The sequence below is a fragment of the Nerophis ophidion genome, linkage group LG01, assembly GCF_033978795.1.
Source record: "Nerophis ophidion isolate RoL-2023_Sa linkage group LG01, RoL_Noph_v1.0, whole genome shotgun sequence".
Taxonomy (NCBI): domain Eukaryota; kingdom Metazoa; phylum Chordata; class Actinopteri; order Syngnathiformes; family Syngnathidae; genus Nerophis; species Nerophis ophidion.
In genome coordinates this window covers 67,664,270-67,692,227 of record NC_084611.1, presented here as the reverse complement: position 1 = coordinate 67,692,227, position 27,958 = coordinate 67,664,270, and the positions used below count along the sequence as shown (strand labels likewise).

The window sequence follows — 27,958 nt, the reverse complement described above, 5'->3', positions numbered from 1 at the left end:
TAATTTAAGTTTTTGTTACTTTAATAAGCAACTAATTAATGATGAATATGTTCCCCATACCAATCTTTTAAAATAAAAGTATTACGTCTTAAGAGTGTAAACTCCATCATATTTTTTTTTTACTCTACTCAGTGGCCTTGTGGTTAGAGTGTCCGTCCAGAAATCGGTAGGTCGTGAGTTCAAACCCCGGCCGAGTCATACCCAAAGACTATAAAAAATGCGACCCATTACCTCCCTGCTTGGCACTCAGCATCAAGGGTTGGAATTGGGGGTTAAATCACCAAAAATTATTCCCGGGCGCGGCCACCGCTGCTGATCACTACTCCCCTCACCTCCCAGGGGGTGATCAAGGGTGATGGGTCAAATGCAGAGAATAATTTCTTCACACCTAGTGTATATGTGACAATCATTGGTATTTTAACTTACATTTTTTTTAACGATATCTGGCTTGTTCATTTGCGTCTAAACCTATCACAATATGCCAAAATCTGCACTACTTCCGGTTAAAAAGAACAGTAGTCTTTTGAGACCCTGACCACCATCTCAACCCCATAAAGGAGCAAAAAGTCTTGGGACGTACCAATCAGAGACTTAGATTAGATTAGATAGTACTTTATTTATTCCGTCAGGAGAGTTCCTTCAGGAAAATTACAATTTTCAGCACTTATTTAGACCTCGTGTTACATAATTTATGACAATGGTTAGACCTTTTGTGTCTGCTAAGTTTTACAAAAACAACATAATGAAGTCCCAGTATGTTGTGTTTATACACATTCAAGCAAAACTTACCCACATTTCGCCGTTCCCAGAAGAATGCAAGCTGCTAAAGCAGCAAAGTGGGAGCAACTCCCATCTTTTCTTCCAATGCTGACTTCCTGCAGGTGTTTTATAACAGCTGGTATCATCCAAAAGCCATACATCTTGCAAAGAATCTAGAGTAAACTAACCAAGTGTCTCCCGTTTCAGGAACACATGATCCTGTGCCGCTTCGCCGACCAAACGGCTGGCCAGCTTCCTCCAGAGAGGCGCCACATAGGTACCGCCTCCGACACTTTGGGCTCGTTTTTCCTCTGAGGTTCTGTTAAGACACACGCTGTTTGACAAAAAGGACACATTCGGTGACCTCTCTTTATGGGTCACAAGCGACGCGGCGAAGCAGCTGCGGCGAACAGCTGCCACTTACGGATCAGATTCCGAGGGAGGCGACGTGTCCGGCTGTCAGTACAGTTTCTTCGTGTAGAAAGGGCGCAGCTTCTGAAACGGTCGTTCCTGACCTGACAGCCTTAGAGTCCCTCGTGGCTTCTTCCGGAACAAAGCTAATTGCCTGAGTTCATGGACAGGATTTTGATTGATCTGTCTTATCAATGTAAAGCTATGCAGCTGGGGTATCTATCCCGTGCATGTTGACTCTAAAAACAATACTCGTAAGAAAACTGTGGCTGCATTAGTCTCAACCAACTAGTACCAACCAAATTGCGGTGTGTTTTGGATAAGATAGGCACCAATTTTTACAAAGAATAATGCATATTGTTGCTGTCTATTACAAATTATCAGCAAAAAATATTTCTGGTTGGAAAGAAAAACAAGAAATAAATAAAAAGATATGATGTACTGGACAATTTTATAAATAACATGTAAAATATACAGTAATTAAACAAAAATATATATCGTCTGATTCCACACACTTTTTGTGTTTCACTCACAAAAGACAAATATGTAATCAATCAAAGTTTATATAGCCTGTAACGATCGTTTCGCATGATGATGCGGAGGTTATTCTCCCAAGATGCAGACTGAACAGGTAGGAAACGTGCAGGTAGGAAAGGATTTATTAGTATAAATCATGCTGGAACAAACAAAAGCGTGCCGATAGCACGGGAGGCAAAGCTACGAAGGCTATCGCGAGAGCTAGCATACAAAAACAGATATCAAAACTAACTGTCGTTAACCGTGGCTTCTAGCAAACTACAAAGCCCGACAGTGTGTGGCCAGCAACGTGAATAAAATAGCTCTCTGATTAGTGCCTGGCAGCAGGTGAGCATCCCAGACACTAATCAGAGGCAGCTGCAGCCAATCAGCACCCATGGCAACTGACATACAAACCCAGGGGTTCAGAAAACAAAACTGAGGTAGTCAAAACTAACAGACGAAAACTTGATCCTGGCCCAAATCATAACATAGCCCTGGATCACAAGTGTCTCAAAGGGCTGCAAAATGGGCCGATAGCACGGGAGGCAAAGTTATGGAGGCTAGCGCGGGAGCTAGCATACAAAAACAGAAATCAAAACTAACCGTCGTTAACCGTGGCTTGTAGCAAACTACAAAGCCCGACAGTGTGTCCCCAGCAACGTGAATGATAGCTCTCTGATTAGTGCCTGGCAGCAGGTGAGCATCCCAGACACTAATAAGAGGCAGCTGCCACCAATCAGCACCAATGGCAACTGAAACACAAACCGGGGGGGGGGGCTGAAAACAGGGACTAAGGTAGTCAAAACTAACAGACGAAAACTTGATCCTGGCCACGGATCATAACATAGCCCTGGATCACAAGTGTCTCAAAGGGTTGCAAAACAGGCCGATAGCACGGGAGGCAAAGCTACGGAGGCTATCGCGGAAGCTAGCATACAAAAACAGAAATCAAAACTAAGCGTCCTTAACCGTTGCTTGTAGCAAACTAGGATGCCCGACAGTGTGTGGCGGGCAACGTGGATAAAATAGCTCTCTGATTAGTGCCTGGACGCAGGTGAGCATCCCAGACACTAATCAGAGGCAGCTGCAACCAATCACCACCCATGGCAAGTGAAACATAAACCTAGGGGTGCAGAAAACCGAACTGAGGTAGTCAAAACTAACAGACGAAAACTTGATCCTGGCCCAAATCATAACATAGCCCTGGATCACAAGTGTCTCAAAGGGCTGCAAAATGGGCCGATAGCATGGGAGGCAAAGCTATGGAGGCTAGCGCAGGAGCTAGCATACAAAAACAGAAATCAAAACTAACCGTTGTTAACCGTGGCTTGTAGCAAACTACGAAGCCCGACAGTGTGTCCCCAGCAACGTGAATAAATATCTCTCTGATTAGTGCCTGGCAGCAGGTGAGCAACCCAGACACTAATCAGAGGCAGCTGCCACAAATCAGCACCAATGGCAACTGAAACACAAATCGGGGGGGGGGGGGGGGGGGGGGGGGGGGGCAGAAAACAGGGACTAAGGTAGTCAAAACTAACAGACGAAAACTTGATCCTGGCCACGGATCATAACATAGCCCTGGATCACAAGTGTCTCAAAGGGCTGCAAAACAGGCCGATAGCACGGGAGGCAAAGCTACGGAGGCTATCGCGGGAGCTAGCATACAAAAACAGAAATCAAAACTAAGCGTCCTTAACCGTTGCTTGTAGCAAACTAGGATGCCCGACAATGTGTGGCGAGCAACGTGAATAAAATAGCTCTCTGATTAGTGCCTGGACGCAGGTGAGCATCCCAGACACTAATCAGAGGCAGCTGCAACCAATCAGCACCCATGGCAAGTGAAACACAAACCTAGGGGTGCAGAAAACAGAACTGAGGTAGTCAAAACTAGCAGACGAAAACTTGATCCTGGCCCAAATCATAATCATAGCCTTGGATCACAAATGTCTCAAAGGGCTGCAAAGCGGGCCGATAGCACGGGGGAAAAAGCTACAGAGGCTAGCGCGGGAGCTAGCATACAAAAACAGAAATCAAAACTATCCGGCGTTAACCGTTGCTTGTTGCAAACTAGGAAGCCCGACAGTGTGTCGCCAGCAACGTGAATAAAATAGCTCTCTGATTAGTGCCTGGCAGCAGGTGAGCATCCCAGACACTAATCAGAGGCAGCTGCAACCAATCAGCACCCATGGCAACTAACATACAAACCCAGGGGTTCAGAAAACAAAACTGAGGTAGTCAAAACTAACAAGACGAAAACTTGATCGTGGCCACGGATCATAACATAGCCCTGAATCACAAGTGTCTCAAAGGGCTGCTCAAGCCACGACAACATCCTCGGCTCAGATCCCACATCCGGGCAAGAAAAAACTCAACTCAATGGGATACAATGACAAACCTTGGAGGGGACCGCAGATGTGGGGACCCCACCCATGGGCGACCCACGCAATGGACAAAGGTGCATTATTCTGATGGTTGAATTTTGTCAATTTAAAATAGAAATATTGTGTTTACATGAAACAAAATGAGTTTTGACTTGAAAATATGAATAGGGATGGGTATCGAATTCGATGCTTTACCGACCAAGTTCACCATCCGTATTACTAGGTATCGATTCAAATCAAATCAAATGGTGCCATATTTCAATACATTTTTTTTGCACACGACCTCACGTCTGGTTGCAGAATCTTTCGGAACATTTGGCGGGCAGCGCTCTAAGCTGACTCAGTCAGACTGCCTGCAGGTAGTGTTGCAATTTCCCGTTAAAACAAAGCAAGTATTACTGATAGAAAACACTCAAACATATACAGTTGGGCTTCACTTTTCAAAATGTTCTAGCTCAATGCTAATTTACATTAAATTAGCCATAGAAATGCTATTGACTAGCATTAGCTTTTTTACGTGGGTATTTTGTCAAAACGTGGACATTGGTGCAGTTTTCGGCGTGTATAGTTTTCCCGAGATGCAAAAGAAGGAGACGGGACATGGCCTGAAGGTATATACATGTTTTGATTATACTATAAAAGTGCAAACAAAAGGTGCTCACAGCAAAGGCAAAAAACTTGACTAAGGAAACAAAACTAACACTAAGGCAAAACTATGGACATAAAACAAAAACACTTACGGTGACGAGAGCAGAGCAGCATGAACTAGGAAAATTGCCTGAAGTAGTAAACATGGCATGAAACAGACTGAACCGAGCATGAAACAACCAATGACGCCAAAAACGACCAACTGAAAAACCAGGCTTAAATAGATATGTCATGATTGACAACAAGTGCGTGAGTCTCATGAGGACAGGTGAAAACTAATGGGTCGCCATGGTAACAAAACAAGGGAGAGAAAAAACAGGAACTAATGGAGTCTTGAAGTAACAGAACCCAACTAAATAAAACATGATCACAAGACATGACATATTTCAAAACTTCCAAATTTGGTCATAAAACTACAAGTAAGATGCACGTTACAATCATACAGTGTGTGCGTAATACGTACAATACTTACAGTTTAAACACTTTTAGGACACAGCAAAAGGCTAGATTTAGCTTAATTGCCAAAACTTTTCATTGTCTTGGCCACACACTGTAGTATACAGTGTATATATTAATGCACATCTATTATTTAATACTAACAAAAAAGACTCCAAAGTGTGACAAATCAAGATATAAAAAAGGACAGTGCAATTTTTATCAGCACACTGTGTAATGTTAAATAACAAAATAAATTGTATTATTATACACATTTTATTAACACATGAACACACACATTAGGACTGAAAATAGGTACTGTTGAGTACTGGTATCGATTCACAGGTCCAGTATTCAAATGTGAAAAGATACATCCCTAATTATGAATAAATAGCTGCTCTAAAATGGACTTAAATCAACTAAAGCCTCTGCTTTTCATCAATTCTAATAAAGGACAAAGTACAGTTGCGTTACAATTGTTAAAAAATACTGATTCAGTGATTATTTTTTAGAGTCTATGCACTAAAATAGCTGTAGCTAATGTTTGGTGGTCCACTTTAAGATTGGCATTGATGCACAGTGGTAAATGTGTGTGTGTGTGTGTGTTTGTGTGTGTGTGTGTGTGTGTGTGTGTGTGGGTGTGTGTGTGTGTGTGCGTGCGTGCGTGCGTGCGTGCGTGCGTGCATGCAAGAATAAAAAAATGAGCCTTAAAAGAGATTTTCAGAGTATTAGGTAAAGACAACATCTTGAGAAAAAATAAAGGAAAGCATTAGTAAAACTGTGCAAAGCTATCTTTGAAGGCTAAATAAATGGATGTTTACCTATTACAGTGAGACGGGTAATAGTCTGAGCAGGAAACTCACAAAATAAACTTGAGAAAAAAAGTTTTACAGGCAGCATGGGAGGAACCAACCGTGTTCTAGAGAAGATGCTCATTGCAACACATTTTTGAAAAAAAACTTTCTGTGTTGTTTGATGGCAGGGAAGCAGTGCATGGGCCTGGTGGACTTGGACCGCTCATGGGCTGCGCAGTCGCACGGTTACCAGGTGCAGGTGATGACCATGGAGCCGGACACGTGCTCGCCCAAGAACAACATGTTGATAGGAAAGCCCCACGTGCAAGAAGGCGCTCACTAATTGGACGAACCTGAGCTTACTGTAGGTGCGTCACATGGATGCTTACGTTTTTCTTTTTTTTAATATCTGGATTCTCCATCTATCCATCCATTTTCTACCGCTTGTCCCTTTCGGGGTCGCGGGAGGGTAGGGAGGGGGGGGGGGGGCAATCTAAGCTGCATTCGGGCGGAAGGCGGAGTACACCCTGGACAAGTCCAAAGCCATGCACCTGGTGTAAGTTGATTGGCAACACTAAATTGGCCCTAGTGTGTGAATGTGAGTGTGAATGTTGTCTGTCTATCTGTGTTGGCCCTGTGATGAGGCTGCGACTTGTCCAGGGTGTACACCGCCTTCCAACTGAATGCAGCTATTTTAAAAGCCATGCTCTTGTAATATTTTATTCAGTTAAGATGGACAATTGATATTAAACTTCCTAACAGTAACAGGTCTACAGCTATCGATTATTTTAGTAATCCAGTAATTTTTTTATTTTGTCCGAAATGTTGGGCAATCGGATAAAACCCAGCTTTATAGTCTCAATACTTATTTTAAAGTTTAAGTACCACTAGGTGTGGTAAAATTACCCTATGCTTTTGACCCATGTTCCACCCCCTGGGAGGTGAGGGGAGCAGTGAGCAGCAGCGGTGGCCACGCTCGGGAATCATTTGGTGATTTAAACCCCAATTCCAACCCTTAATGCTGAGTGCCCGGCAGGGAGGTAATGAGTCCCTTTTTTATAGTCTTTAGTATGACCCGGCTGGGGTTTAAACTCACGACCTACCGATCTCAGTGCAGACACTCTAACCACAAGGCCACTGAGCAGGTAAAGTTTTTTTTTTAATTTTAAGGAAAATAGTTTATTTAAACAACACTTTTATGCATGAAATGTCTGTCATTCTTTATGTCTAATCAATAAACTTCATCAACATAGAAATGGCAATGATGTATATATATATATATATATATATATATATTTTTTTTTTTCTTTCAACACTCGCAGCCTCCACACACCACCGCTTTTGGTCTTTTACCGCGGCCTTGCAGAAACTACTGCATGTTTGCGTTTTTAAAGTTTTCAGCCACTCCATGCGGTCCAGATTTTATACATGGTTTTATTATCAACATAATACAAACTAAAGCTTTCTTCTAATGGATTAATCGTTTTGGAGTTTTTCTCCAATCAGAATTCCGCTAGCTTATGTTGCCGTGCTGTACCAAATCTGCCAGAGGCCTTCGGAATCAACTGTAATTGAACGGACACAAACATTTGACAGACAGTTGCATTAGCCAATCAGATCACGGGTTGTTGTCGGTAAGACCTTGTAGATGGCTTAAGGCAGATATCTATTGTGATGTTGTGAAAGTTAAAGTGCCCATGATTGTCACACAAACACACACTAGGTGTTACAAAATTATTCTCTGCATTTGACCCATCACCCTTGATCACCCCTGGGAGGTGAGGGGAGCAGTTATGAGCTAGGTAACATAAGAACTCCATTCATCATCATCGGCAGTCACTCGAAAGGAGTATGATGATCATCCTGGTTGGGGTGTATCCCTTTATGAAGGATGCCTGTGCGTGACTTTGGAGACTGGTGCACAGACAGTCAACACACGATCCTTGACAGAATCGGGTCAGGGTCCAGTGGCATGGAGTCCAAGACGACTGGGGACCTTTTTTGTTGCAGCCTTCCTCTGCCATCCCAGCCGTTGTGGTAGGTCTTAAATCTACCGTCTTCCGCCTGCTCTGCCGTTGAGATCTTCACCGTATCCCTGGCTAGGGGGCAGTCAGGTACTTGGCCTTTGCCAAGGGCCACCTGGGGTAACAGTAGTAAAGGGGTTAACATCCTAGTGCCCCAAGACCCCATAGAGGAGCCTCCACTGCCGGATTCACTTTAACGTCATGCCCAGGACACAAGAACTCCATCACCCAGCATGCCACAGGAGTGAAGAACATGCGCAGTAGCCCCGTTTAGGTTGTTGAATGTAGACATGCCGGCAGCAGGATGTTTTTGATGACTTTAAGAAGTCAGCCAACCTGCCTCGTTTTCATATTTTATGATTAGAGAAGACAACACATATATTTGCAAGGCCATTTTCAAGAAGGATATTTCAAGAGAAACTACATCTTGTGAGACCATGGAAGTTAGCTCGGCTGTCCCGGCGATGAAATGTGAGTTTGGATATTTTATTTCTTTAATTTTTCACATTTAATATGTTTTTGTAATTTCAATTTTGACAGTACCACATAAAATATGTTTTAATTGCTGATGCGGGTTCACTGATTTTTAAATGCGCCAGAAAATAACCCGTTTTGTACAATGCCCAGTAGTGCATAAATGTTTTTCTGTATAGTATTTCTCCAGCAATGGTCACGTGCGGACATAAGTTATGGTATTTTGAGAGGTAGTCGGACATCACTGAAGGCCTAGGTGGGAAACGCACGGCCCACCACTGCAAAGCACCACATACCCTCAATCTCGTTACCCTGCATAATGACAATAAAGCTGATTCTGATTCTGATTCTGATAGTAATCAAAATGTCTCTTGTGTGGTTCATGCAAATTTTATAAGCAAACCTGTCACAATAACGACCAATTATCCCTGACACCCCAGCATCTTTTCCTGGGTTTCCCATCAAAATCAATAGTGGTCTTGTTTTAGAGTAGAAGTTCTGATTTAAATTTTCAAAGGTAATTATATTCTGCCAATATGGGGTATTTTTGATGTAATTATTTAGTTTATCTTCTATGACCTGCTCTGTATCTACAGTCGGTTGTCTTCCAAATGTCTTTTTCTTTTAAACACACAATTCCTCTCCCCTGGAGGCTTCATTATAAAGCATGAGTTCACCCAAATACCGAAATACATCCGATATTTCCCCACTTTGCCCCGTGCAACGTCAAGTGCGGATCCAAAACAACCAGCACGCAACGTCTGGGGAAGCATGGCAGTGATTTAGATTTTGTTGCTATCCTTCATCGCGAGACGGAGCCCATTTGGAACGCCGTAATGAAGTTGAGACTGAAATCTCCAAGCTTACTCAGTTTTAACAAGGATTCATTTTGAACCGGTGAGTTCTTGAATTACATTTGCAGGGGGAACAAATGTCATCACCAAACAATGGCATTTCTCTCTGGCGTGTTAGTCAAATGTATCGTGTTTTAAATGTCAGCCAGCAGAATCATTAAGGGCCGTCACGGGCGGCCGTTGTCCTCCATTGCCCTCATTATATCCTCACACTAATGGTGTGTTAATGGCTGGAGGTAGCTTAGATACATGCTGACAAAAGACTTGTTGCACCGTGCAAAAGTCTTAGGTCATTATTAGATTTGTTGCTTTAGCGATGCTCTAATGACCGTGTTTTACAAGAATGCCGTTAAGTCAAGCACAGGCCTCTGCCAAGTGGACATCGTGATTGTATTGTTAGTGTTAGGTCATCATTGGCTTTTTGGAAAATGTGCTATTCAACGTAACACATGGAAGCTCTAATAGTCGTTAAAGGCCTACTGAAACCCACTACTACCGACCACGTAGTCTGATAGTTTATATATCAATGATGAAATGTTAACATTGCAACACATTACAATGAGGCCTTTTTAGTTTACTAAATTGCAATTTTAAATTTCCCAGGAGTTTCTTGTTGAAAACGTTGCGGAATGATGACGTGTACGTGTAACGTCACGGACTGTTAGGAAATATTAGCGCTGCGCACACACACAGCTAAAAGTCGTCTGCTTTAACCGCATAACTACACAGTATTTTGGACATCTGTGTTGCTGAATCTTTTGCAATTTGTTCCATTAATAATGGAGAAGTCAAAGTAGAAAGATGGAGTTGGGAAGCTTTAGCCTTTAGCCACACAAACACACGGTGATTCCTTGTTTAAAATTCCTGGAGGTTAAGCTTTACAATGGATCAGAGCGGTCAAGCGAACATGGATCCCGACCAAATGTCAACCAGCAGTTTTCGGTGTTCTCAACTAAATTGTGGTAAAAAGTCGCCACATACCGGAGATCAGCTGAGCTTGTGCCGTCCATAATGCTGCCGTCAACTTCCATCAGACACTGGCCTCAAGACACCCGTGGATACACCCATCCGACTATCAGGTACTATTTAACTCACTAAAACACTAGCAACACAATAGAAAGATAAGGGATTTCCCAGAATTATCCCACTAAATGTGTTGGTTTTTTTCTAGTCCTTCGCTATCAATATCCTCAAACACAAATCTTTCATCCTCGCTCAAATTAATGGGAAATTGTCGTTTTCTCTGTCCGAATAGCTCTTTTTGTTGGAGGCTCCCATTAAAAACAATGTGTGTATGCGAAGAGCCCTCAAAGGGTGATGTCATCGTCTGCGACTTCCGGTAAAGGCAGGGCTTTTCTGTTAGCAACCAAAAGTTGCGAACTTTATCGTGGATGTTCTCTACTAAATCCTTTCAGCAAAAATATGGCAATATCGCGAAATGATCGAGTATGACACATAGAATGGACCTGCTATCCCCGTTTGAATAAAAAAATCTCATTTCAGTAGGCCTTTAAAGTTTATGGTGATTCTTATGGTCTTGTTGTGACCCTGATGATGACTATGTTTCTCATTCCATAGCCCCGATGCAAGGACGTGTTTGATACCCCTGTGGCTTGCATTGTGCATAGCTGTACGCTGAGCTTTTTCCCAAGGAGCAAGGGTGCCAATAAGTGGAAAAAAAGTAACACATTATTATTAACACTCAAACAACGTACATATTAACACATATAAACACAGGCCTACTGCAACCCTCAATAAAGAATGCTTGTCCCACAGCTTTTTGTAGTCAAGTCATACTACACTATACTGCCAAAAGTATTTGGCCCCCTGCTTTAACTCACATATGAACTTGAAACGCCATCCCATTCCTAACCCATAGGGTTCAATATGAAGTCGCTCTACCTTTTGCAGCTATTAAAGCTTCAACTTTCCTGGGAAACCTGTCCACAAGTTAAAGTACCAAAGATTGTCACACACTGGGTGTGATGAAATTTGTCCGCTGCATCTGACCCTGTCGGTTAAATAATGTTTGGTGATTTAACCGACAATTCCAGCACTTGCTGCAGACTGCAAAGCAGGGAGGTAATGGGTCCCATTTTTAAAGCCTTTGGTATGACTCCGCCGGGGTTTGAACCCACAACCTACCGATCTCAGGGCGGACACTAACTACTAGGCCACTGAGTAGGCAAAGGTTGCGGAATTTTCGTCCATTCTTCCAAAAGCACATTGGTGAGGTCACACACTGAAGTTGGTCGAGAAGGCCTGGCTCTGAGTCTCAGTTTTAATTCATCCCAAAGGTGTTCTATTGGGTTCAGGTCAGGACTCTCAAGTTCATCCACACCAGACTCTGTCATCCATGTCTTTATGGACCTTGCTTTGTGGACTGGTGCAAGGTTGGGAGCATGGAATTGTCCAAAATGTTTTGGTGTCCTGGAGCATTCAACGTTCCTTTCACTGGAACTATGGGGCCAAGCCCAACTCCTGAAAAAAAAAAACCCACAATCAATCAATCAATGTTCATTTATATAGCCCTAAAACACTAGTGTCTCAAAGAGCTGCACAAACCACAACACAAACCACTACGAAATCCTCAGTAGGCCCACATAAGGGCAAGGAAAACTCACACCCAGTGGGACGTCGGTGACAATGATGACTATGAGAACCTTGGAAAGGACCACATATGTGCCCCCCCCCGCCCTTGAGCGGGTCTAACGTGATACTGTGAAAGTTCAATCCATAGTGGATCCAACACAGCCGCGAGAGTCCAGTCCAAAGCGGATCCAACACAGCAGTGGGAGTCCCGTCCACAGCTGAGCCAGCAGGAAACCATCACAAGCGGAGGCGGATCAGCAGCGCAGAGATGTCCCAGTCAATACACAGGCGAGCGGTCCATCCTGGGTCCCGACTCCGGACCCCCTCCACAGGGGAGAGTGGGACTTGGGAGAAAAAGAAAAGAAACGGCAGATCAACTGGTCTAAAAAGGGAGTATATTTAAAGGCTAGAACAGGGGTGTCAAACTCAAATACAGAGTGGGCCAAAATTTAAAACTGAACACAGCCGCGGGCCAAGGTTGAACAAATTAACCTTTTAATAGGGACCCAAACAAGTGTTACATTAAATATTAAACAAGCAAGGCTTTTATAACTTTATAGTTACATACAAAATCGAGTTTGAAATTATAATGATTATTTACAAAATATTAATGGGATATCAAATAAAATTTAAATAAAAATTGGGGCAGCGGGGTTTGGTGGTAGCAGGGGTGTATATTGTAGAATCCCGGAACAGTTAGTACTGCAAGGGGATTCTGGGTATTTCTTCTGTTGAGTTTATGTTGTGCTACGGTGCGGATGTTCTCCAGAAATGTGTTTGTCATTCTTGTTTGGTGTGGCTTCACAGTGTGGCGCATATTTGTAAAAGTGTTAAAGTTGTTTATACGGCCACCCTCAGTGTGACCCTTATGGCTGTTGATCAAGTATGTCTTGCATTCACTTGTGTGTGTTAAAGCCGCATATGTTTTGTGACGTTGTTTGTATGGTGTAAAAGCGGACGTGACGATAGGCTGTAGAGGACGCTAAAGGCAGTGCCTTCAAGGCACGCCCCCAATATTGTTGGCCGGGTGGAAATCGGGAGAAATTCGGAGTCTCCCGGGAAAATCGTGAGGGTTGGCAAGTACGAGTATCAGCCGTGAATGCAGTGTTACAGAGGCATCGACCCTGTATAATACCGGCGGGCCAGCTCTAATCTTAATTTGATGTTACCTCAAGGGCCAAATGAAATTACACGGCTGGCCAAATTTGGCCCGCGGGCCAGAGTTTGACACCCATGGGCTAGAGTATACAAATGAGTTTTAAGGTGAGACTTAAACATATGAACATGAACGTTCTCCGCAGCCCTGAGGTCCTCCGGCAAGCTGTTCCAGAAACGGGGGGGCCATAATGGTGGAACGATGCCATCCTGTGACTTTGTGTCCTGACTTTTGGAATAATTAATGTATGAGTGCCGGAGGATCTCAGGGCCTGGGAAGCCTCTTAGGGTAAAAGCAAATCTGAAAGATAAGAAGGCCCAATACCCTAAAAACGTTCATAAACCCTAAGAAGAACCTTAAAATTAATCCTGAAACACACGGAGAGCCAATGCAGAGATTTTAAAACTGGTGTAATGTGAGCCCGCCTCCTGGTCTTCGTCAGGACTTGTGCCGCTGAATGTTGGAGTAATTGCCAAGGTGTGATAACCTTTGTAGGAAGACCAGAAAGCAGGGCGTTACAATAATTTATACGACTTGTAATAAAAGCATGCATTAGAGTCTTCGTGTAGTGAGTCCCCAGGACCCACAGCTGGGTGAAAATCCAGTGGTTCCCCACTAAAAGGGGCTATTTGCAGCCTTGACGTGAATGATTTAGGTATAATATCGTAACAATTTTGGGCTCTCAGCATACAATGACAGAACTACGCTCGTATGTAACATTTGCACGCTCATTGTGTGTTGTCTGCTAATGATAGCGACCTGCTTTTGTGTATGTGCTCTCGCTCCCAGCGCGTGAGGCCGTGAGTGACAAGCATGAAAGACAAACCTATTCTCCTGACCCATGAGCATCTTTTATTCAATATAAGTAGTAATTGTAAAAAATATAGATGAATAAAGATGCTTTGTTAAACCATAAGAATATTTTTTTGCTCTATGCTTTGTAACCTGTAAGGCACTTTGGTCCAAATTAAAAATTGTTGTAAACATGCTATATAAGTAAAGTTGCCCTTGCCTTTCCTTGTCTTGCCAAAACGAGATACTAGGTCTGTGAATCTTTGGGCAACAGACGATTTTTGGGGGTAACAATTCAATTCAGAATCGATTGTCGATTCAAAATCAGAACTTTCAAATAACATTGTGTGCCAGTCCTATGTATAACTCCGTTCCTCCATAATATAAATAACAGCTCTGGTAAATTTCTAAATTACTGAAAAGAAAACTGGTTTTGTGTTATAAAATTCTACCCCAAAATGTTATCAAGTCAAATACAAATAAGGCAACAAGTTGTAAAGTTAATTTGTACAGCAGATTTATTTGGGGATCTACAATACCATTTGATTTGTCTGATTGGCTAGACAGCACATATATATATATACATATATATATATATATATATATATATATATATATATATATATATATATATATATATACCCCACCCGCCATCCACCCGAACCAACATTTTATCAAAACCGCAACCGCCCGCCACCCGCCCGTTGTTATATATCAGGGGTCGGTAACCTTTGCCACTTCACAGAGTAACGAAGACAATGGGAGCCGCAACCATTCTCGCAAATATTTGCTGGTGCTCATCCAGATAAAGAGAATAAGGGCGTGCTATGAAGCAATTGCCTTAGACGCCATCTACAACATGTACAAACTGCTTGCCAGTCCAACAACATGTTTTATGCAGCTTTCGCAGATACACGTACAAAATTGAAAGGCATACTGGGTGATACGGAGTACATTGATGGTTGTGATATAAACAACTTTAACACTCTTACTAATATGCGCCACACTGTGAAGCCACACCAAACAAGAATGACAAACACTTTTCGGGAGTACATCCTCACAGTAACACAACATAAACGCAACACAACAAATACCCAGAATCCTTTGCATCCATGACTATTCCTGACCATATTTTACACCCCCGTGCCCCCCAACCCCCCAACCCCGCCCACCTTACCGACGCACGGGGGGTTTTGGTGCTAGCGGGGTGTAAAATATGCAGTGAGGAATAGTCTTGGATGCAAAGGATTCTGGGTATTTCTTGTGTTGCGTTTATGTTGTGTTACTGTGAGGATGTTCTCCCGAAATGTGTTTGTCATTCTTGTTTGGTGTGGCTTCACAGTGTCGCACATCTTAGTAATAGTGTTAAAGTTGTTTATATCACAACCTTCAGTGTAATCTGTATCACCCAGTTTGCCTTGCAGTCGTGTGCGTGTGTCTGCCGAAGCCACATACAACATGTTGCTGGACTGGCAAGCAGTTTGTACATGTTGTAAAAGGCAATGGCTTCATAGCACGCCCTTATTCTTGTTATCTGGGTGACCGCCAGCAGATGTTCGCGACAATGTTTGCGGCTCTTAATGTCTTCTTTACTTTGTGACACAGGTCAAAATGGCTCTTTGAGTAGTAAAGGTTGCCAATCCCTGAACTATGTATATCAAATATTTCCAAATGGTTCAACCGCCACCCGCCCGAATCTATTTAAAATCGATTTTTTCGTCATGTCACCCGCCCGACCCGCGGTTTATCCGCGGAGTCTGCGGATGAGACCGCAAACTGCGCATCTCTAATATATATATATATATATACGGTGGCAGAGGGGTTAGTGCGTCTGCCTCACAATACGAAGGTCCTGCAGTCCTGGGTTCAAATCCAGGCTCGGGATCTTTCTGTGTGGAGTTTGCATGTTCTCCCCGTGAATGCGTGGGTTCCCTCCGGGTACTCCGGCTTCCTCCCACTTCCAAAACATGCACCTGGGGATAAGTTGATTGGCAACACTAAATTGGCCCTATTGTGTGAATGTGAGTGTGAATGTTGTCTGTCTATCTGTGTTGGCCCTGTGATGAGGTGGCGACTTGTCCAGGGTGTACCCCGCCTTCCGCCCGATTGTAGCTGAGATAGGCTCCAGCGCCCCCCGCGACCCCGAAAGGGAATAAGCGGTAGAAAATGGATATATATATATATATATATATATATATATATACATATATATATATATATATATATATATATATATATATATATATATATATATTGGGACATTCATCCTCTGCCGCTGCCATTTCTGATATCAAGTAGTGTAAGGTTCTTACTTATATCTGCCATGAAAACGCTAAAACGTACCGGTGTAGTGAGTTTAAATTATTCACCCAAGGAACTTTAGTTATCAGAGAGTTACGGTCGGACGAATTTTCAGTGGGGAAACACTAGTTAGCCACGGAAGAGGAGATGCTGCTCTGTTATTGATTTAAGTAAAGTCTGAATGTCATTAAAACAGTTAGCTCCATCTCTTGACACTTTTACGCTGCTGAAAGTGAGCCACGTAAATAAGACCGCCCTCAAAACGGCGCATCCGGAAGAGACTGTCAGAAAGCGGCTTGAAGATGATCTGTAAAACATAATCTCTGCAACATTATCACCAAAGAATCACCATTACATGTTATGTAGACCACAAGGAAGTGTTTTCCATTTAGAAAAATAAAAATTATGACACCTTTAATGCACCCTGTGTTCCGGAAAATACGGTACATGAGGCCCCTGATGATGTTAAAAATAAAATAAAAAAAGTAGTTGTTAAAATTGTACATTTAGGGGAAAATGGGGTTGCTTTTTATTGCAATGTCAATTTTTCATTATCACATCTTTTATAAATTGAAGCTTAGTGTTGGTTTGACATGTGTATATCCCTTTCATTTTATCATTCCTTGAAACAGAGAAGTATTCAACTGACACATTGTGACAACCAACCCCATCATAGAAATGGGTGTCACTCAGAGGTGGGACCAACTCATTGTTTTGCAAGTCACAAGTAAGTCTCAAGTCTTTGACCTCGAGTCTTGAGTCAAGTCCCAAGTCAAGACAGGCAAATCCCAAGTCAAGACAGGCAAGTCTCAAGTCAAGTCCCAAGTCCTGCATTTTGAGTTTTGAGTCATGTCAAGTCCTTTTAACCACAGACTAATACATTTACACAGATTATGTATGCTTTTAAAACGCTGTATGTATTTACAGTATAATAAAAAAATTGTGCTGACATTGCACTTCATAATAGTACTATTAACCAGTTATTTTAAACATTTAACTCATTCCTTTACAGAATGAACACATTTGAAAAAACAGGTACAACTGTACTTATTTGCACAATGGTGTTAACATTGTATTTCCATGGCATATAGCATTGGAACTAGTTGCACAGCAGTTTATATCCTGTTCTTACCTTATCTCATTGATCTCATCTCATACTGTATGTGTGTTTATGTGTGCGTACACATGAAAAACATAACAAATACATAAAAATAACAAGGAACAGAGTTGTACTTTTTAGAATTTACGGCCCTATGGAAAATTAACCAGCCGCCACTGATTATGATGCATTCTCATTTTAGGCAAAGTATGAGACAATACTTTCTTAACAGTATAATTGTAATCAGGAATAAATCTTTTAGTAACAATATTCAAATACTAACTTTGTTGGGTAAAACAGAATTTGCTGTTATTCTGAATCCAGTGAAACAGATTTGTGGTTTTAGCTGATGTAAAGACTTTCAGGTGTTTATATACGTTTATGTTTAAGTTGGCAGACACTTTTATCTAAAGCAACATAAATGAAAAATACATTTAAAACAATCACTGTAAACATGATCATTTAAGGGAAGAATGTAATAGAAAATATTAATACAAAGTGTCAAGACAGAATAAACTCTCTGCTGTTGCAGCAACAGAAATACAGTCTATAAACTATATAGATATCTAATGTATTCATACACTGTTTATGTAGGATATATGCATGTACATATAACCTAATCATATTGTTTCTTCAACTTAGAAATAGCTGACCGTTTTTCCCCTTCTCTGGGATTATTATTCCCAGTTTTGATCTTGGACATCTGGTTATTTATAGCATATAAGAATATTCTATTATTTTTAAGCAAATTATGAACACGCCAAAAAATGTGTCCTTTATCATAGTTACACGTATGACAAAAAAGCGCGTGAATATCAGTGGTATTCAGTGAGGTAATATGAATTAAATGTGCTGACAGTTCATTGCTCCTGCCAAATAGATGGCGGCCCCGCGTCTCGTCTGCGGCAATAGCGCTCGATGCTGCGTCTACTTACAAGATGTCTATGGTTATAACGTTAGCAGTGAGTTTACAGCCTCACTGATTTAACTACACAGCAAATAAAAGTTATGTTACTCGGCCAATAAACGTTATCTTACATTCAAAACTTACTCTTCTTTGTGCAACTTCAAATGTCAAACGAAGTTGTTGCGTCTCTGTCTGTAATCTTCCAACAAACCGCAGGCTTTGCATACGGCAATTCGTTTTTTGTTGAGCAAGTCATAGTTTTTATACCCGAACAAAACAATTTTTGGCATAGCTTTTCCTCACTGGCGTGTTGTTTGAGAGCTTTTTCGTTGGTTTTCCTGCAATTTGATTGGCTGAATGCTGTGTGACGAAAATAACGTGGATGTAATTTGATTGGCTGTTATTCTGACAGGTAGCGCACACACTGTCATCGCACACACGCTGACAGACAGACAGATACTGAGCGCTCCTGAATAACTTTTTAATCGTTGGGTTTTGGGGAAAGTAGCAAGTCATGTCAAGTCAAAAGCCTCAAGTCCAAGTCAAGTCACAAGTCATTGATGTTAAAGTCTAAGTCGAGTCGCAAGTCTTTTTACATTTTGTCAAGTCGAGTCTAAAGTCATCAAATTCATGACTCGAGTCCAAGTCATGTGACTCGAGTCCACACCTCTGGTGTCACTACATTCAGGCAAGCCTACTGTGTATGTCATATACAGCGGGACATCAGATTAAAGGGGTCATATGATATTTTTTTCTACATTTAAAACACTTCCGTGTGACTTATAGTATATCATGTAATGGTGGTTCTTTGGTCAAAATCTTGCACTGATTATGTTTTATAGACCTTCTTCAAGCTGCGTTCTAACCTTCTCTCGAGGATGCGCCTTTTTATGTATTGACTTGGAAGGATGGTAAGGTATTCCGAACTGACATCCAGTCTTATTGTAGCAGTGTATTATTGTATCCATACATGAACATTCATGACGATTTGAAAACAAGCCCCATTTCTACTGCTGATTGAGCATGTAAGGTGTATAGCAGGGTTATTCTACTACAAACACCGTTTCCATATGAGTTGGGAAATTGTGTTAAATGTAAATACAAACGGAATACAATGATTTGCAAAACATTTTCAACCCATATTCAGTTGAATATGCTACAAAGACAACATATTTGATGTTCAAACTGATAAAATTTTTTAGTTTTTGCAAATAATCATTAACTTTAGAATTTGATGCCAGCAACACGTGACAAAGAAGCTGGGAAAGGTGGCAATAAATACTGACAAAGTTGAGGAATGTTCATCAAACACTTATTTGGAACATCCCACAGGTGTGCAGGCTAATTGGGAACAGGTGGGTGCCATGATTGGTTATAAAAACAGCTTCCCAAAAAATGCTTAGTTTTTCACAAGAAAGGATGGGGCGAGGTACACCCCTTTGTCCACAACTGCGTGAGTTTAAGAACGTTTCTCATAGTGCAATTGCAAGAAGTTTAGGGTTTTTAAAATCTACGGTCCATAATAACATCAAAAGGTTCAGAGAATCTGGAGAAATCACTCCACATAAGCGGCATGGCCAGAAACCAACATTGAATGACCGTGACCTTTGATCCCTCAGACGGCACTGTATCAAAAACCGACATCAATTATTATTTGCAAAAAAAAATAAAATAAAGTTTATGAGTTTGAACATCAAATATGTTGTCTTTGTAGTGCATTCAATTAAATATGGGTTGAAAATGATTTGCAAATCATTGTATTCCGTTTATATTTACATCTAGCACAATTTCCCAACTTATATGGAAATGGGTTTGTTCATAATGAAAAGGGTCGCAGTTTCAAGAGTCCAAGGACTCAGGCGCCCGACATTGAAAAGTGGATGCTTCATCGGAAAGTGCCCACGCGGGTTGTATTCCATTGAGACTCTGTTTACTTTTCCACAAAGTAAACACATCGGCTTTCACACTGCACTCTCATTAAATTAATTTTACTGCTCTCGCAACTCGTTTCCAGCGTGTGCAGCTAGTTAACAACATGAAGAAACAGAAGCACTGAAAGTGTTGATGGGGACTGATGTTCCTTCTTTTGCATTATTTTCCTTTTCGGTTTTATTTCTTTATTATTCTTCCTTTATTTAAGTTTGTAAAGCTAAACATACACTATATTGCCAAAAGTATTTTACCACCTGCCCTGACTCACATATGAAATTGAGTTGCCATCCTATTCCTAATCCAGGGGACTGCCGATATTACAGGCCGATAAATGCTTAAAAATATAATGTCGGAAATTATTGGTATTGGCTTCAAAAAGTAAAATTTATGAGTTTTTAAAACACCACTGTATGGCGCTGTACACGGACGCAAGGAGAAGTACAGAGCAGTTGCATCTCCCAGTCATACTTGCCAACCCTACCGACTTTCCCGGGAGACTTCTGAATTTCAGTGCCTCTCCTGAAATCTCCCTGGGCCACCATTCTCCCGAATTTCTCCCGATTTCCACCCAGACCATAATATTGGGGGCGTGCCTTAAAGGCACTGCCTTTGCGTGCCGGCCCATTCACATAATATCTACGGCTTTTCACACAGACAAGTGAATGCAAGGCATACTTGGTCAACAACCATACAGGTCATACTGAGGGTGGCTGTATAAACAACTTTAACACTGACTAATAAGCTCCACACTGTGAACCCACACCAAACAACAATGACAAACACATTTCGAGAGAACATCCGCACCGTAATACAACATAAACACAACAGAACAAATACCCAGAATCCCTTGCAGCGCTAACTCTTCTGGGACGCTATAATATACACCCCCGCTTCCCCCAACCCCTCCCATATCAACACCGTCTCCCCCTACCCCGTCCACCTCAACCTCCTCATGCTCTCTCTCTCAGGGTGCGCATGTCCCAAATTCCAAACTGACGTTTTGAGGCATGTTAAAAAAAAAAATGCACTTTGTGACTTCAATAATAAATATGGCAGTGCCATGTTTGAATTTTTTCCATAACTTGGGTTGATTTATTTTGGAAAACCTTGTTAAATTGTTTAATGCATCCAGCGGGGCATCACAACAAAATTAGGCAAAATAATGTGTTAATTCCACGACTGTATATATCGGTATCGGTTGATATCGGAATCGGTAATTAAGAGTTGGACAATATCGGAATATCGGATATCGGCAAAAAAGCCATTATCGGACATCTCAAATTTTTCACCATATATTTTAGTACATCTTGTACATCTAATTTGTGTTACGATTTAAAAAATATATATATATTTCTATGATTTATTTTTCACTATCTAATGAAAAGCAAGAGTGTATTAATTTTACCAAGATTTTTTTTTTTTCCCTAATCCATAAAATGATTGATCACGCTTTGTTCTGATCCATTGCCCGGATCATGTTTTGTTCTGTTAGTTTTGACTACTTCAATTCTGTTTTCCGCACCCCTGGGTTTGCGTTTCAGTTGCCTTGACTGCAGATTAGTTCTACCTGCCTCTGATTAGTGTTCGGGATGCTCACCTGCTCCTGGGCAGTAATCAGAGAGCTACTTATTCCCATTTCTTTATACGATCAGTCTGGCTTCCTTGTTGGAATGCGCAACAGTGACGACACCTTCAACTTGCTTCCGCGCAACCTGTACGCTATGTAGTGTGTTATGACTTTTGATTTCTTGTTTGTATGCTAGCTTCCCCGCTAAGCTCTTCCTGAGTTTTAGGATAGAATATAAAGTACTTTATTGATCCCTGGAGGAAGTTCAGCACCACAGTTCGCTCACAATAAACGATAAAAAATTAGGTATTTTTTACATGTGATTACCATAAATGCAGTCTATTATACAGCATTATTCACATGTGAATAATATTGTGACAGTCGCTTGCTGTCGTGTGGGTTCCCAGGACCATCAAGGAAGGACATTTTGCTCTTGAGCAGGTTTGACTCTGGTTTATTTTTCAATGAACAAGCTTTAGTGTGGGTCCGATCGCTTTGCAACTGCTCCTTTCCACTGATCGCTCACGGTCCGCTCTTTCAGCCGCCGTCGTCGTCGTCCTCTACTATGGCTTGCTCTCTGTCGCTCTTTGATCGCTATTGCTGTTCATCTGCTCCTGCAGGCTCTCCAACTCCTTCCTCCTCGATCTTTCCTCCTTCTCCTCTTTTATACTATGTCAGGAGAAATGTTAATTGTTGCCCGGTGTGTGCGCCACGCACCTGAATTCGCTCCCGGCACGCCCCGCCTCTCCGCTCCGCCGCATTCTCCGTCTCCTTGCCGCCATCTTGGGCAGGGCTGCAGCATGCCCTGCCCGCCGTCGGCCCGTCTGCTGCGCCGCTCCACAAATATAAATACAGTCTATTATACAGCATAATTGACAAGTGAATAATATAAATACAGTCTATTATACAGCACAATTCACATGTGAATAATATACATACAGTCTATGATACATTTGCCATCCGTGCTATCGGCACGCTTTTGTTTCTCCTGTTGTTCCTGCATAATTCTTACAAATAAATAATTTCCTACCTGCACGCTTCATCCGGAGTTATCTGTCTGCATCTTGGGAGAACGACCCCCGCATAAACATGTGACCAAGTCGTCACAATGTTTGTCGGCCTATTCTAATGTTATGTGTGAAATAAAGAATATACAAACATTCGTATTCAGATTTAATATAATATAAATGTTTTTTTTTTGGTTCTCAATGCATGAAAAGCCAGATGTTGCGTTATCATCCATGAAAAATACTGTTCAAAGTTGATCTTTTTTTAGTTATTTGACAAGCACATTACAACAAAATGAAAAATTGTTTCTGGGAGGCATTTTTTTTTTACTACCCAATTAAAAAGCGTGTCAAATTTATTAATTTTTATCCTTGAAACAACGTGGGGAGATGCATTTTCATTGTACCAAATCGCGTTGTTGTATTGTTATATTGTGCTATATTATCTGTGGGACTTTTTTTTTTCTTTCAAATACCGTATGTAGTGTGACTGTAATTAATGTAATCCATCCATCCATCCATCCATCCATCCATTTTCTACCGCTTGTCCCTGTGGGGTTCGCGGTCCAAGTAAATGAAAACCTTTTAAAAAAAATATCTTTATACATTTTTTATAAATAATACGCAAGCATATTTATATTTAGATGTAACATTGCATATGTTGTCCAATGAAATGCATGTCAAATGTTCGGATTGTTTTTTTTAATGTCCACAAAACAAAGGTAAAACATATTTTAGTGCTGTGAAACAAACAATTATTTAATAAGAATTTTGTTTTCCGGATGCATATTTGAATAGCATTGTTATACAACACATACAGTGGGGCAAAAAAAGTATTTAGTCAGCCACCGATTGTGCAAGTTCTCCCCCTTAAAATGATGACAGAGGTCTGTAATTTTCATCATAGGTACACTTCAACTGTGAAAAAAAAATCCAGGAATTCACGTTGTAGGAATTTGAAATAATTTATGTGTAAATTATGGTGGAAAATAAGGTCAACCATTCAAAACTGTCACTGATGGAAGGAGGTTTTGCCTCAAAATCTCACGATACATGGCCCCATTCATTCTTTCCTTAACACGGATCAATCGTCCTGTCCCCTTAGCAGAAAAACAGCCCCAAAATATGATGTTTCCACCCCCATGCTTCACAGTAGGTATGGTTTTCTTGGGATGCAACTCAGTATTCTTCTTCCTCCAAACACGACGAGTTGAGTTTATACCAAAAAGTTCTATTTTGCTTTCATCTGACCACATGACATTCTCCCAATCCTCTGCTGTATCATCCATGTATCCATTTTGGTATAAATCTTCCTACAATGTGAATTCCTTGATTATTTTTTTCACATTCTGTCTCTCACAGTTGAAGTGTACCTATGATGAAAATTACAGTGGGAGAACTTGCACAATCGGCCCTGCGATGAGGTGGCGACTTGTCCAGGGTGTACCCCGCCTTCCGCCCGATTGTAGCTGAGATAGGCGCCGGCGACCCCCGTGACCCCGAAAGGGAATAAGCGGTAGAAAATGGATGGGATGGATGGAACTTGCACAATCGGTGGTGTATGTCAAATATTAGTCATGAGAAATGTACTGTTTGATATATGTACATAAAATGGGAAATCAATGCAGTTAATAAATAAACAGGAATAATAATAAAATAAATCAATAAACACCACTTGAAGCTTGCTAACAAACCTATTTTGATGTAAATAATAATGATATATGAAGCATCCAGACCGGAAGTAAAGTCGTCTGGAGATAATCCCCAATCACTCAATCTCTTGTCCCAAAAAAGAAAAGTATGACGAAACAATTTTACAATAAATGTGCAGTTATGTGAAATGTTTTTTTTTTTTTTAGGACACGCCTAATCTCTGGGCATCACCTTCCCACGTCCTCACCTTCTACCTGGGTGGTCCACGCCCATCTCCGTTTGAGCCTGTTCCTCGTGCCCGCGCCCGTTGACGTCACGGTTTAAAGGCACGGGCGCGCTCCCGCCGTATAAGGTGTGACTGAGTGGCGGCGGAGTGAACTTGTGAGGACGAGGAGGGCGAGAGAGGGAGCTGCGCTCTCTTTCCCTCGCCGAACACTATTACTCTGCTCTAACGTCGCCCTTTGGAGTTATTTGGTTTTTAGTCTAGCGGCAAGAGGATCCTGCTCGGGGTTGTCACCATTCCTGTGGACTATAGCAGCCGACATGGACTCCCGCATAAAGTTCATCTTGTTCTCCGGCTTGTGGTTCGGAACCGGAGCGGAGTTTGACGGCAGGTACGTGCATGTTTCCGAGGTAGTTTATTTGATTTTATTTTTATTTTTAATTCGGTGTTGCGTGGAAGAATTGTGTACACAACGTGTTGCAGGTCTTGAACATGCATTATATTGTAGGTCCTTGAAGTTGCTGGTGGAAGCGTTTCTGTCTGTGCTTAATGGCGTAGACCACAACCGAGTACACCCCCTGGCATCTAATCCATGATTGTTGTGTAGTGTTCAAAAGTGGAGAAATAGCCTTGAGAATGACAGTTGTATCAGTAAATGAGAATGATATACCGGTCTTAAAAAATGCAACGCACTTTATGCACTACCATGAATTGATTAACGTGGACCCCGACTTAAACAAGTTGAAAAACTAATTCGGGTGTTACCATTTAGTGGTCAATTGTACCGAATCTGTACTGAACTGTGCAATCTACTAATAAAAGTATCAATTAATCAATCAAAATGTTAAAGGGGAACATTATCACCAGACCTATGTAAGCGTCAATATATACCTTGATGTTGCAGAAAAAAAGACCATATATTTTTTCAAACGATTTCCAAACTCTAAATGGGTGAATTTTGGCGAATTAAACACCTTTCTATTATTCGCTCTCGGAGCTTGTGACGTCACATAGGTAATCAATCCGCCATTTTCTCAAACACATTACAAACGAGTCCAATTAGCTCTGTTATTTTCCGTTTTTTCGACTGTTTTCCGTACCTTGGAGACATCATGCCTCGTCGGTGGTGTTGTCTGAGGGTGTAACAACACGATCAGGGACGGATTCAAGTTGATTTACGTGGAGTGTGCTTCGATTAGCACGGCATGCTAATCGATGCTAACATGCTATTTAGGCTAGCTGTATGTACATATTGCACCGTTATGCCTCATTTGTAGCTATATTTGCATATAGCCTTTCCCTCCACCCACATTTAATGCCAAACAAACACATACCAATCGACGGATTCAAGTTGCACCAGTGTCAAAAGATGCGAAAGTCCCTCGTTTGGTCTGCACATTTTACCGGCGATGCTACGACAGACATGGCACAAAGAAACGTGTGCATATCCTGCAACACTCAAAGCAGATGCATTTCCAACGATAAAGTCAACAAAATCACAAAGGTGAGTTTTGTTAGAGTTATTGACTTATGTGTTAATCAGACATATTTGGTCGCGGCATGACTGCCAGCTAATTGATGCTAACATGCTATTTAGGCTAGCTTTATGTACATTTGCAGCTATATTTGCATCCAGCTTTTCCCTCCACCCACATTTAATGCCAAACAAACACTTACCAATCGACAGATTTAAGTTGCTCCAGTAGTCTGGTCAAAAGATGCAATCGTTGGTTGGAAGGCGATCACCGATTAGCTTAAATAGCTATTCGCTCAATAGCTTCAGTTTCTTCTTCAATTTCGTTTTCCCTATCTGCCTCCACACTCCAACCATCCATTTCAATACATGCGTAATCTGTTGAATCGCTTAAACCGCTGAAATCCGAGTTTGAATCCGAGCTAATGTCGCTATAGCTTGCTGTGTTAACCGCCATGTTGTTTGTGTTGGAATCACTAGATGACGTCACAGGAAAGTGGACGGTGGATTTACAGATAGCAAAAATCAGGCACTTAAAAGCCTTTTTTCGGGATATTACATGTTGGGTAAAATTTGGAAAAAAATAAAATAAGCCACTGGGAACTGATTTTTATTGGTTTTAACCCTTCTGAAATTGTGATAATGTTACCTTTAAAAAGGAGAACTTTATATTTTTTTTCTGCACTCTTAATTCATAAACACTAACAAAAGTTAGCTATCGATAGAGCCGAGGAGGGCCGCTCTATTCCACCTATACGGTGCTCAAAAATACATCCACACTCAAAAAAATTACTCGTTAGATCAGGGGTGTCAAACTCAAATACAGAGTGGGCCAAAATTTTAAACCGAACAAAGCCGCGGGCCAAGGTTGAACAAATTAACCTTCTAATAGGGACCCAAACAAGTTTTGCATTGAATATTGAACTACCAAGGCTTATATAACTTTATAGTGACATGCAAAATAGAGTTTCGAATAAACATAATAATAATAATAATTAAAAAATATCAATGGCATATCAAATTATATATTGTCGCGTCCCAGAAGTGTTAGTGCTGCAAGGGGTTCTGGGTATTTGTTCAGTTGTGTTTATGTCGTCTTACGGTGCGGATGTTCTCCCGAAATGTGTTTGTCATTCTTGTTTGGTGTGGCTTCACAGTGTGGCGCATATTTGTGACAGGGTTAAAATTGTTTATTCAGCCACCCTGAGTGTGACCTGATCAAGCATGCCTTGCATTAACTTATGTGTGTGTAAAATCCGCTTCTATTGTGTGACTGGGACGGCACAATGTTTGTATGTAGGAAAAGCGGACGTGATGCAAGGTTGTAGAGAAGGCTAAAGGAAGTGCCATTAAAACAATATTGTTGGCCGGGTGGAAATCGGGAGAAATTTGGGAGAATGGTTCCTCCGGGAGATTTTAAAGAGGGGCACTGAACTTCGGGAGTCTCGGGAGGGTTGGCAAGTATGAGGATTAGCGGTGTTAGAGCGGCATCGCCGCTGTATAATATCGGCAGGCCAACTCTAATGTTTAATTTGATATTGCCTCAAGGGCCAAATGAAATTACACGGCGGGCCAAATTTGGCCCGCGGGCCAGAGTTTGACACCCATGCGTTAGGGGAACTCAATTAAAATGAGGGCAGGATTTCCATCCAACCAATATATGTTGCCCCAACTCAAAATTAGTACATTCTCACAATACAATAAAAATTAGTTAATCCAACTCATTTTTAGCAAATAAAGCCACACTAAAATTATTGCAATAACTAAGCGAAATGTATTTACGTTTGTCCGATTAATTTTTAACAAATACAGCTAAAATGAAATTATTTTGGTTACTAAGTTAAATTGATTAATATGTGCCCAACTCAAAATTTATTGCAAATTAAGCAAGCTAAAAATCACCCTTGATGCCATTAAAAACACACCAGATAAAACCTGGTTGGTAGAATAATAATT

The 27,958-nt window shown here is 41.4% G+C and overlaps 2 protein-coding genes and 1 long non-coding RNA gene across 9 annotated transcripts in view; 2 read left to right on the top strand and 1 right to left on the bottom strand.

Moving 5' to 3' along the window:
- Positions 1-1,153, bottom strand: part of LOC133558208 (uncharacterized) — a 53,934-nt gene extending 52,781 nt beyond the window's left edge. Inside the window, exons 1-2 of the long non-coding RNA XR_009807913.1 lie at positions 948-1,153; positions 790-875 (exon numbers count right to left, since the gene is read on the bottom strand). This is a non-coding gene — a long non-coding RNA (uncharacterized LOC133558208). The remainder of the gene's footprint in view (positions 1-789; positions 876-947) is intronic.
- Positions 1-24,644, top strand: part of gstcd (glutathione S-transferase, C-terminal domain containing) — a 203,109-nt gene extending 178,465 nt beyond the window's left edge. The window contains exons 11-13 of one of the 2 annotated variants that reach the window (XM_061909365.1): positions 967-1,036; positions 6,136-6,315; positions 24,512-24,644. In XM_061909365.1, the coding sequence (XP_061765349.1) occupies positions 967-1,036; positions 6,136-6,290 (225 nt within the window). In that variant the 3' untranslated portion in view covers positions 6,291-6,315; positions 24,512-24,644. Of the gene's footprint in view, positions 1-966; positions 1,037-6,135; positions 6,422-24,511 lie in introns of those variants that run through there. The other variant, XM_061909357.1, reaches the window with a different exon arrangement.
- Positions 24,645-24,661: 17 nt separating this feature from the next.
- Positions 24,662-27,958, top strand: part of npnta (nephronectin a) — a 151,950-nt gene continuing 148,653 nt past the window's right edge. For 2 of the 6 annotated variants that reach the window (XM_061909388.1, XM_061909379.1), the window contains exon 1: positions 24,662-24,919. In XM_061909388.1, the coding sequence (XP_061765372.1) occupies positions 24,849-24,919 (71 nt within the window). In that variant the 5' untranslated portion in view covers positions 24,662-24,848. The remainder of the gene's footprint in view (positions 24,920-27,958) is intronic. The other 4 variants (XM_061909398.1, XM_061909391.1, XM_061909409.1 and 1 more) reach the window with 3 other exon arrangements.